Source organism: Hippopotamus amphibius, chromosome 1, assembly GCF_030028045.1.
Source record: "Hippopotamus amphibius kiboko isolate mHipAmp2 chromosome 1, mHipAmp2.hap2, whole genome shotgun sequence".
NCBI lineage: Eukaryota > Metazoa > Chordata > Mammalia > Artiodactyla > Hippopotamidae > Hippopotamus > Hippopotamus amphibius.
Window position 1 is genome coordinate 35,000,811 of NC_080186.1, and position 10,850 is coordinate 35,011,660.

General features: G+C 37.8%; 1 protein-coding gene across 1 annotated transcript; it reads right to left on the bottom strand.

Moving 5' to 3' along the window:
- Positions 1-693: 693 nt before the first annotated feature.
- LOC130833039 (olfactory receptor 2A12-like) lies at positions 694-1,641 on the bottom strand. Its single transcript, XM_057702220.1, has one exon. The coding sequence runs from the start codon at positions 1,639-1,641 to the stop codon at positions 694-696; it is 948 nt and encodes a 315-aa protein (XP_057558203.1).
- Positions 1,642-10,850: the final 9,209 nt, after the last annotated feature.

Below are 10,850 nucleotides of genomic sequence, written 5' to 3' on the forward strand. Positions count from 1 at the left end.
CTACATGTACCACTTTGATTGCCTACATCACCTTGACCTTCTACTGTGTCCACGTACCATGCCACTTACAGTTACCATGTTTATGTTGGTTGCATGTATTCTATCGGTTCCAGTGCCGCTGTGGTAGATTATATTATCATTATTTGCTGCTCTCACTGTAGGGGGAATATACATCCATATCTATTGCCAGGTGACTTGCATTACTTCTCTATGGAAAGAAAATACTTCCTGCCCTTTGGCAGCAGGCTTAAACACAGGACTTGCTTTGGTCAATAGGATGTGAGCAAAGACACGTGTGTTACTTCTTAGCAGAAGCTTTGAGAGTCATCATGTATTTTGTCAATTGCTCCTTTCTCTTGTTAGAAGAGTGGCATGTACCAGATACAGCCTCCTCCCTCAGGCTGGATCCAAGAGTCCATTGGCAGAAGGCCACAGTCTGCCTACAACTGAAATAGAACGTAAGCAATAAACAAACTTTTGCTGTTGTAAACCAGTAAGATTATGGTGTTATTTCTCACTGCACCACAATGTAGCAAGTTGATCAAAACAGTTGTGTTGGTTTCATGTACTACATTTGCTCCACTGAACAAGTACTATGTTGGTTCAAATGTGTAATATTGGTTTCGTGCATTACAGATGGTGTCCCTCTCCTCAACATTGGACATTCCACCCCAGGCCCCTCATGCCTCCTGTTCACCAGGCACCTGTTCCCCTCCCCATCACTTTGAGAAAAGCCCTCTTAATGTCCTTGTTCCTCAGAGTGTAGACCACAGGGTTAAGCAGGGCAGTGAAGACATTATAGAAGAGTGAGATCTGCTTGTCTTGCTCAGGGGAATAGCTTGAATTGGGCCTTATGTAGATGTAGGTGGCTGGACAATAGAAGAATGTGACCACGGTCAAATGGGAAGCACAGGTGGAAAAAGCCTTGCAGCGGGCCTGGTTGGACTTGATCTTGAGAATGGCCTGGGCAATACAGATGTAGGAGGCCACAATGAGGGAGAGTGGGGCAACAACCATGAAAACACTGATGACCAGGTCCACCATCTCAATGAGGCGGGTATCCATGCAAGCCAAGCTTCGCACTGAGGGACCCTCACAGAAGTAGTGGTTGACCATGTTGGGCCCACAGTATGGCAGCCTCATGGTGAGAAAAGTATGGATCAGAGAGAAGAAGAAACCACAGGCACAGGTCCCAGCTGACAGCCATGTGCACAGGCCCCAGCTAAGGATCACAGTATAACGCAGTGGGTAACAGATGGCCACGTATCGGTCATAAGCCATGACTACAAAGAGAATGCACTCAGTCAAGCCAAGAGCACCAAACACATACATTTGTAGCCAACAGCCAGCAAAGGAGATGGTCTGAGATTGAGTGAGAAGATGCACCAACATCTGGGGCATGGTGGTGGTGACATAGCCCATATCCAGTTGGGAGAGGATACAGAGGAAGAAGTACATGGGAGTGTGGAGATGCATGTCCAGGCATATCAGGGTGACGATGAGCCCATTGCCAAGGACTGAGCTCAGGTAAAGGAGAAGGAAGGCAATGAAGAGGATCCTGTTTGTTGTGGGGTCACTGGAGAAGCCAAGCAGGATAAATTCAGAAACCCAGCTTTGGTTCTGCCCTGGAGGCATCCACATGGTGACCTATAAGAGAATCACAGTCATTTAAATGTCATCTAAAATATGATAGTCTAGTAAGAACTGGAGGAAGGCAGGCTAGGATGTTAATTGTGGGTCCACTGCTCACATTCTGCCTTGCACCAGTGACAACCTCTCTGAGCCTAGGTCTCCTCATCTGTAGAATGTGGCTAATAATACTCATCTCTCAGGGTTTTTATGAGGAGTCGGGGAAATGTATATGAAGTATCCTATCTGATGCCTTACAACACTAAATAGCAACAAAATGCTCATTTGCAATCTCCCCAGTCTTATTCCCCACCCCTCAGTGGACAAACTGATCACTCAAATGTCTAGCAACAATCAATTTACACCACATCCACTCAAACCCCCAAACCTGCAGAGGTGGCCTTCCCCTCTGCCTTAGAGATCATTTGTCTGGATGTGCTCCAAGCCTCTCCTCACCCTGTAAACATTTCTCCTTTGGCAGCTGACAATGGGAGGCATTATCAATAGAGGCTGATGGAAGGGCAATGTGATGGTGGCAGCAGGAAGGCACTTATGTTGGGCTTCAATCCTCCTTCCTCACTTACTCAGCTGGAGAGCCAGTGAGTTGGTGTGGACAACCCACAGTCACATACTCAGGCCACACACTCACCCCACCCAGTGGACACTTCTATGGGCACTCTGGCCTGTGGCTCCACCCCCACCCTCAATAGCAGATGTGTATTCCAGTGGCAGTCACACCCTCTATGAAAAGGTCTGAGCTCAGTCTTTTTTAGGGGAGAAAGGAAGGGTGTCAGGTGCAGGAGGAGGGAGAAATGTATCTCCTAAATCCTTGGTCCCTTCAGTGTGTACTCTTCTTCAGGCATTAGGTATTAGCTGCTTTTTTTTTTTTTTTTTTTGATTGTTACTTCTGGATCTCTTAGAGTTCTCTTTTATCCCTTATCTACCTTTTACTAGTTACCGATTCTGTATACTAAATTTCCCTATTCACATTACTGATGTGTTCTGTCTCCTGCTAGGATCCTAACTGATAATGATGTTACATCCATGAGGAGTGAGGTTGATAAGAAACAGAATATTACATATTTATAAGCTATCTATCCATAAAGTAATTATTAATTACAAAAGTAAAAAGTAGTAGCTATCAGTGGAGAAACTGGACAACACCTTAACTGAGTGATTACAATTAATATCACCAATAAGGAACAGATAAACACAATGTATCTCCACATGTGAAATCCTAACACTATATTACCTATGTATTATTTCAGCCAAAAAAAAACCAGAACCTGAATCTAATCATGAAGAAATATCATAAGAACCTAAGTTGAGGAATATTCTATAAAATAGCCAGCTTCTAATCTTCAAAAAATATCTACCATGAAAGACAAAGAAAGGCTCAGAATCTGTAATACATTCAAGGAGACTAAAAAATATATATAGCAGCTACTTCAAAATGTAATCCTGGAAGGGGGAATGCTATAAATAACATTAATTTTACAATTGATACAACTGGAATATGAATTAGATTAGTTTAGATAGTGTATCAATGTTAAATTTCCTGTATTTGATAATTATTGATACCATCAATATAAAAGAGAATATCCTTATTCTCTTATATCTAGGAACTATTCCCAGAAGTATTAAAAGGGTAAAGGAACGTGATAGTTGCAAATTATTCTCAAATAATTCTGGAAATTATAACACCAACACTAAAAAATTAGTAAATCTAGTTATGGGACACACAGAATTTCTTTGTAGTATTCTTTCAGCTTTTCTGAGGGTTTATAACTTATTTCCAAAAAAAGTTTTTGAAAAAAATTTTAATGTGAAATAAAAACGTTTTCAGACAAACTAAAAGTAAGAGTATTAAAGGGACTTCTTCAGGCAGAAGGAAAGTGACAGAAACACAAAAATGCAAAAAGGAATGAAGACTCCCTCAAGGAAAGGATAAATATAAATTAACAATGAATATAAACCAATAACAAAGTTTTCTGGAATTTAAAACAAATGAAAGAGTAAAGATTATGGTAACAACAGCATAAGAAATGGAAGGGGTAAATAGAGTTTGTGTTCTAAATATTTAGCATAATTGGAAAAGTGGTAAAACTAATCACTTGCATTAAACTGATAAGTAAAAGATTTACGTTAAAATATCTAGGAAAATCAATAGAAGAATAAATAATGTATTCCCAACAACCTTAAATAGGAGGAAATGAATTAATAAAAAAGTTCATTAATCCAAAATAATGCTCTTTTGAGAGAGGAAAAAATATCAAACAAAATAGGCAACTTAGTAAAAAAAAATAAGTGGAATTTAAATATGTAAGTAATTACTTTAAATGCAAAAGAACTAAATATTTTAATCAAAGGCATATTTTCAAACTGAATCTTTAAAAACCCTACATGTTATTCACAAGAAACATACCTTGTTCATTCTGCCATATACAAAATATCAAATTAATATGTTGTTCACCTTAAACTTAATCAATGTTACATCAATTATATCTCAATGAAGCTGGGGGGGAAAAAGAAATACACCTTAATATAAGGCTATAGACACACTAGGAAGAAAATACACCATACAAATATTAACCAAAAGAAATGTAGCTTCATGAAACATTTGTGAATTTTGACTATATGCTGCATAATAAATGTAAGCTCAAAAAAATCCAAGGGATGAAAATCATTCACAGTATACTCTCTAAACCATGAAATTGGCTAGGGATAAATTTCAAAATAAATATAATGGGTAATTACCCAACTTCTCTGAAATTAGCATACACTTCTAAATAATTTATGAGATAAAAAACTCAAAATGGAAATTAGATTTTTTTAAAAATATATTAAAATAAATGATGAAAATAAAACATTAAAATAAATGATGATGAAAATAAAATATTATCAGTGCTTAGGGTGGAAATTTATAGCCTTACATGCATATTTTTGAATATTTTTAAAAGGCTAAAAATTAATGAACTAAACTTTCATCTCAAGAAGCTAGAAAAGAAGCTCCAAATCAAACCCAAAAATAAGTTGAAGGAAAGAAATAATAAAGATAAGAGCAGAAGACAAGGAAATGGTAAACAAACTTACAATGGAGAAAAAAACAACAGAGCCAAAAGTTCATCTTTGAAATAATATATAAGTCCTCAGCAAGACTGATAAAGAAAAATAAATGAAACACAAATTGCCAGCACCAGATGTGAAAAGGGAACATTACTATAGATCCTACAGTCATTCAAAAGCTAATTTAAAAAATTACAAACAATTTTATGACAATAAACAATTAAACAAAATGGACAAATGAAAATAAAAATCACCAAAACTGACAAAGAAGAACTAAAAGTCAGAAGAGTCTACCGGCTTTCCAAAAAAGTGAATCTATAATTTTAAACTTTCCTAGAAAGAAAAATCTAGGCCAAGACAGCTTTATTGAATTTTTCCAACACTTAAGAGAGGAATAATACCGATCATAACAAACTCTTTCAAAGCATAGAAAAAGAGTGAAAATTTCCCATCTCATGTTATGAGACCACCATAAACTCAATACCAAAAAATAACAAAGACATTACAAGAAGGAAAACTCATAAATGAATCTCATCGGTGTTGTTGCAAAACTCCATGACAACACATTAGGAAATTTAACTTAGCAATATGTTACAAAGATAATATATCACAATCAAATTGGGTTTGTTACAAGAATTCAAGGTTGATTTACCATTAGAGAAGCAAACAATGCAATTCATCTGATTAATGGAAATAAAGAAGAAAAATTATGTGATTAACTTAATAGATAAAGAAAAAGCATCTGGTAAAAGTCAACAATCAAGTTTAGAAACAAACCTCTTAGCAAAGTAGAAATAGAAGGGAACTTTCTTAATATGATAATTTTTACCTCCAATAAAAGAAGCAACCTACAGCAAAGGTCATATTATATGGTGAAATACTGTTAACTTACTCGCTAATATTGAAAGTGAAACACAACCACTCACTATTACCATTTCTATTAACTATTGTACTAGTGGTCCTAGCCAGTGAGATAAGTGAAGAGAAAGAAAGAAAAGACCAAAGGATTGGAAAGGAAGACACGAAACAGTCATTATTTGCAGAACACCTGATTGTGTAGGTAGAAAATTTAAAAGAACCCAAGGACAAACTGGAATTAATAAGTACACAAAAATCCAACATAGTGCTCTACACCAGAAACTAGAAAATAATTTATAACAGTATTTTAAAAAACAAAACTTGTATCAATAATGCTAACAAAATACATGTAGAAAAACATTAGTTAGAGACATTAAGGTAGACCCAAGGAAATGGAGGAACCTACCATGTTCATGCATGGGTTGGACAATTCAACATTATAAGGATGCAAAATTGATTTATAGATTCAATGCAATCCAATCTAAACCCCAGCAGTTTTTTCTACAGAAAATGGACAAGCTGTTTACAACATTTATAAGGAAATTCTGAAGAATCTTGAAGGAAAAAACCAAAGCTGGAGGACTTACCAGATATTAAGACCTACTACAAAGCTGCAATAATTAAGCAAGTATGAAACTGGCACAAAAGTAAACAAATAGATCAATGGAACAGAATAAAGTCCAGAACACCCATGAATATATAGACCTGACTTATGACAAAGTTGATCCTACAATGCAATGGGGAAAGCATGGTCTTTTCAACAAATTCTGTTGGATCATGTGAATCTTCACACAGGGAAAAAAAAATTTTTTTTGAATCCTACCTCACATGGCAAACAAATATTAATTCCAAATGTATTGTAGATTTAAATGGTAAATATAGAACAATAAAATTTTTAGAATTGAACACAGATAAATATCTATGTCACCTTGCAATAAGCAGAGATTTCTTAAACAGGACACAAAGAGCACTAAATATAGAGAAAAAAAGATAAATTATATATTTTTATATAATTATATGTATAGATAATTACAAATAACTCTATACATAATTACATATAATTACACACACAGATTATATTAAAATGAAGAATTTAAGATTTGTATTCAGAATAAAGAACTCATACAAACAAACAAAGGCTGCCCAAATAGAATAGGCAAAACATTTGAAAAGACACTTCACAAAAGAAGCTATCTAAATAGTCACTAACCAAGTGAAAAGGCATTCAACATCATCAGTCATCCAGGAATTGGAAATTAAGACTATGGCCCAACACCACTACACACCCACCAGAATGGCTAAAATGAAAAGTACATGTGTTGGCAAGGATAACCAGAAATTTCTTACACTGCTGATGAGAGACTAAATTTGTAAAATTCCTCTGGAAAAGGTTTAGCTGTATCTCTTAAGTTGAACATATGCATTCCACATTACTCAGCAATTCTATTCCTAAATATATCCTCACACACTTACAGGCACTTACATATACTCTAGGGAAGACGCATACAAAAATGTTTAAAACACTAGACAAAGTAGCCCAAAGCAGGGAACTACCCAAATTTCAATCAACAGTATAATGGATAAAAACATTGCCGTGTGTTCTTACAGAGGTTGGCTTTGGGAAGGGTAAAAACTCACAGGAGACATCAGGCCATCCTCAGTCTTCACTATTCCTGCCCCCACATCCTCACCTGACCCATGGACCACCCACATATCCCTCAAAGCCATCCATCCTTTGCCCTGGACAGGAGCCCAGCATTTCTCACCCATAATCGTGCACAAGCCCCTCCTTGGTCTCCCTGCCTCTGGACTCTTTTCCTTTAATGCATTCTCCATATAGACTACTACAAATGATTGGTCAATATACAATACTGTTCCTTTCTGTCTCCTGTTGAAAACACTTTAAGTGTTCCCAATACTTGATCGTGTTAGACAGATGCACAGAGCCCTTCCTAAAAGACCTGCCCCCTGCAGACTTCCTCAGCCTCAGCACCCACCTCTCTACCCCAACCGATCTTTTCCACACAAGCATAGTCTCCATACAAGCATGCCCAGCTTCATGTATGTCTCTACCTCTATCACACCTTCAGACCCTTGCCTAGGTCTCTAGCATGGAAGAGCACCACCCCCTGCATCCCGGCTGCCCACACACACTCTGCTACACATCCAACCTTTATTCCCACATTAGGACTCAGCTCAGCTTCCCATCAGGAAGACTTCCCAGACCTATTCCACCATCTCCCACTCCCAAACCTTGATTAGATGCTTTATTTCTCAGAAAACTTGTGCTTACTGGCTAGTTATGAACCCTAGTGATCCTAGAAGGTTCTGATATAAAGTTTGAGGTCTAATGTCTTGGGAAAACGTTCTCTCTCTGATGTTAACTTTATTCCCACTAATTGACTTCGAATATCTATAACAAAGCATGGATAAAGGGGTGAGTTTATAACCTCCCTTTCAGAAATACTAATAATAGCTAACATTTAATGAAAAATTTCTGTGTGCCAGGCATTGCTACACTAACTTTGTCTGATCCTCACAACAACTCATTGAGGTAAGCACTATTACCTTCATTTTTATAGATGGAAAAGAAAACTAAGTCACAGAGAAAGTAAGTGATTCACACCAAATTATACGATTTGTGTGATGGATCTGGGACTTGAACAAAGGCAATTTGGCTTCAGAGCCAACCCTTAACCATTATCATCTCCTGCTTCAGGTGAACAGGCTCTAAGTGGGAGGGGTAAAGAATGCAAACTTCCCCCATCTGCTCCTCAATTTCAACTTCTTGCGGTTTGGCACGAATTGCTATAGAATCATGGGCTACAAGGTACAGCCACCAGATAAGACAGGATCAGACTCCTCCTAGGACAGAGGGCTAAAGGGCAGCCACAGACCACCTCCCATAATAAAGTTTCCTCCATCTGCTCCCATCACACTGATGTGGGACTTAGTGGAAAAAAAAAGTCTCCTAAGATTCCATTAGCTCAACAGTCTCTGTCTTAATTTGCAATAGCCCAGGCCACTAGAGAGCAGGGGAGTCCGTCCCAATCATTGTAGTAACTGTGTTAGTGTTGAAGGCTTCTCCCAGCATAGCCATCATTATCCTTTCATGATGTCTCTAAACTGGACTTGGAGATCTGGAGCTCAGGAAATTATGGTAATCACTTTCTGTTTCTAGCTTGTAGAACATGGCTTGGCAGAGAAGAACTATCCATATATATATACTAAATGAATAAATGGAAGAAGGAAGGAAGTCCAGGAAGAAAGAATGGAAGGAGACTGAGGTGTGAGGTGGCAAGGAAAGAAGAATGGGAATGAGGGAGGGGATAGAGGATGCTGGCACGTAAGCACAGAGGACCCAGTGACTGAATGACCTGGTTCTACCTCTGACTTCCGGCCCCAAGATGCCTGGATGCCACCCAGAGCCCCAAGCCCAGTGACCATCTCACCCCTCAGGTATCCACAGAAACAAGTCATGAAGACACTGTCACTACTTCTGAAAGGAAAGAGACTAAACAGGAAATGCCCAAGGCAACTGAGCCCAATGAGCCAGGATTCCAGGCTGCCCAGTCTCCATGAAAGTGCTAGGTTTCTGCAAGGTGGAAGGCTGAACTCCCTGCCTTCTCTCCATTGTGCAGCTCTTTGCACTTGGCTAGGCCAGCGCTGGCTCCTGAAGGCCTTGCCTGCCAGGTCCTCAGGTGCAGATGGGGAGAGCTTCAGCCAGCCCAAGCTCCTCCCAATGGGCCAAGCTGCTGAGGCTTTAGGGTCCTACCTCCTTCCTAGGCTTTCCTGGGAGAGTGGGGGAAGGGCCATCTCCCTGCCTCCTGCCACCACCGTCTCTGTCCCTGGTGGGGATGCAAAGATGGAATTCTCTGAATGTTGTCAACAAGAACCCCACAAGGAAGAAGAAGCCCGTGGGGACAGAGCAGGAGCAAACCACACCCTCAGCTGGGTAGACATAGTGAACTCTCTATTTCCTTAGTCCTCAGAATAATTCTGTTGGATAGGTACTATTATTTTATTCCCTTTAGAAATGAGGTTTAAAGAAGTTAAGTAACCTATGCTTTCACAGTAAATAACAGAACCAGGCTAATTCCAAAACCTTCAGTATTTTCTTTTCTTTTCTTTTCTTTCCTTTTCTATATGGTCTCTATCAGACTGCCTCTTTTATGTATATAATATAGGATAATAGTCTCTGCTTTAAAAATTAGATATTAATTATACAAACAGATAGTTTGGACCAACTTAAAATTACATGAATTCATTCGAGATAACATGGGGACATTTGAAATGGTTTAATGTCCGTACAAGTTTAATAAGTGAAAACCTGAACTCGACTGGTGTAGACAATGTGGTATGCCTTTGGCCTTTTTTTGCTAAAACTTTAATGGAAACACTATGGGCCATTAGAGATACATATTAATCATTATGTTAAGAAAATATAATTTTATTCATAGGTTGCTAAGTGTTTAATCAGGAATGATTAATTTGTCTTCAAAATAATTTGGGCCTCAGGATGCAAAATTAATATACAGAAATCTATTTCATTTCTACACAATAACAAAGAACTATCAGCAAGAGAAATTAAGAAGACAATCCTACTTACAATTGCATCAAAAAGAATACAATACCTAGGAATAAACCTACCTAAGGTCGTTAAAGGCTTGTACTCAAAAAACTATAAGACACTGATGAAAGAAAGTGAAAATGACACAGATGGAAAGATACATAGTATTCATAGATTGGAAGAATTAATATTGTTAAAATGACCATACTATCCAAGTGAATCTATAAATTTAATGCAATCCCTATGAAAATACCAATGGAATTTTTCACAGAACTAGAAAAAATAATTTTAAAATTTGTATGGAAACACAAAAGACCCCAAATAACCAAAACAATCTTGAAAAAGAAGAACAGAGCTGGAGATACCATGCTCTTTGACTTCAGACTACATTACAAAGCTACAGTCGTCAAAACAGTGTGGTACTGACACAAAAACAGACACATAGCTCAATGGAACAGAAAGAAAGCTCAGAAATAAACGCATGTGTCTATGGTCAATTAATCCATGACAAAAGATGCAAGAATATACAATGGAGGAAAGACAGTCTCTTCACTAAGTGGTGCTGGGAAAACTGGACAGCTACATGTAAAAGAATAAAATTAGAACATTTTCTCACACCATATACAAAAATAAATTCAAAATGGATTAAAGACCTAATTGTAATACCAGAAACCGTTAAACTCTTAGACAAAAACATAGGCAAAAGACTGACATAAATCATAGCAAT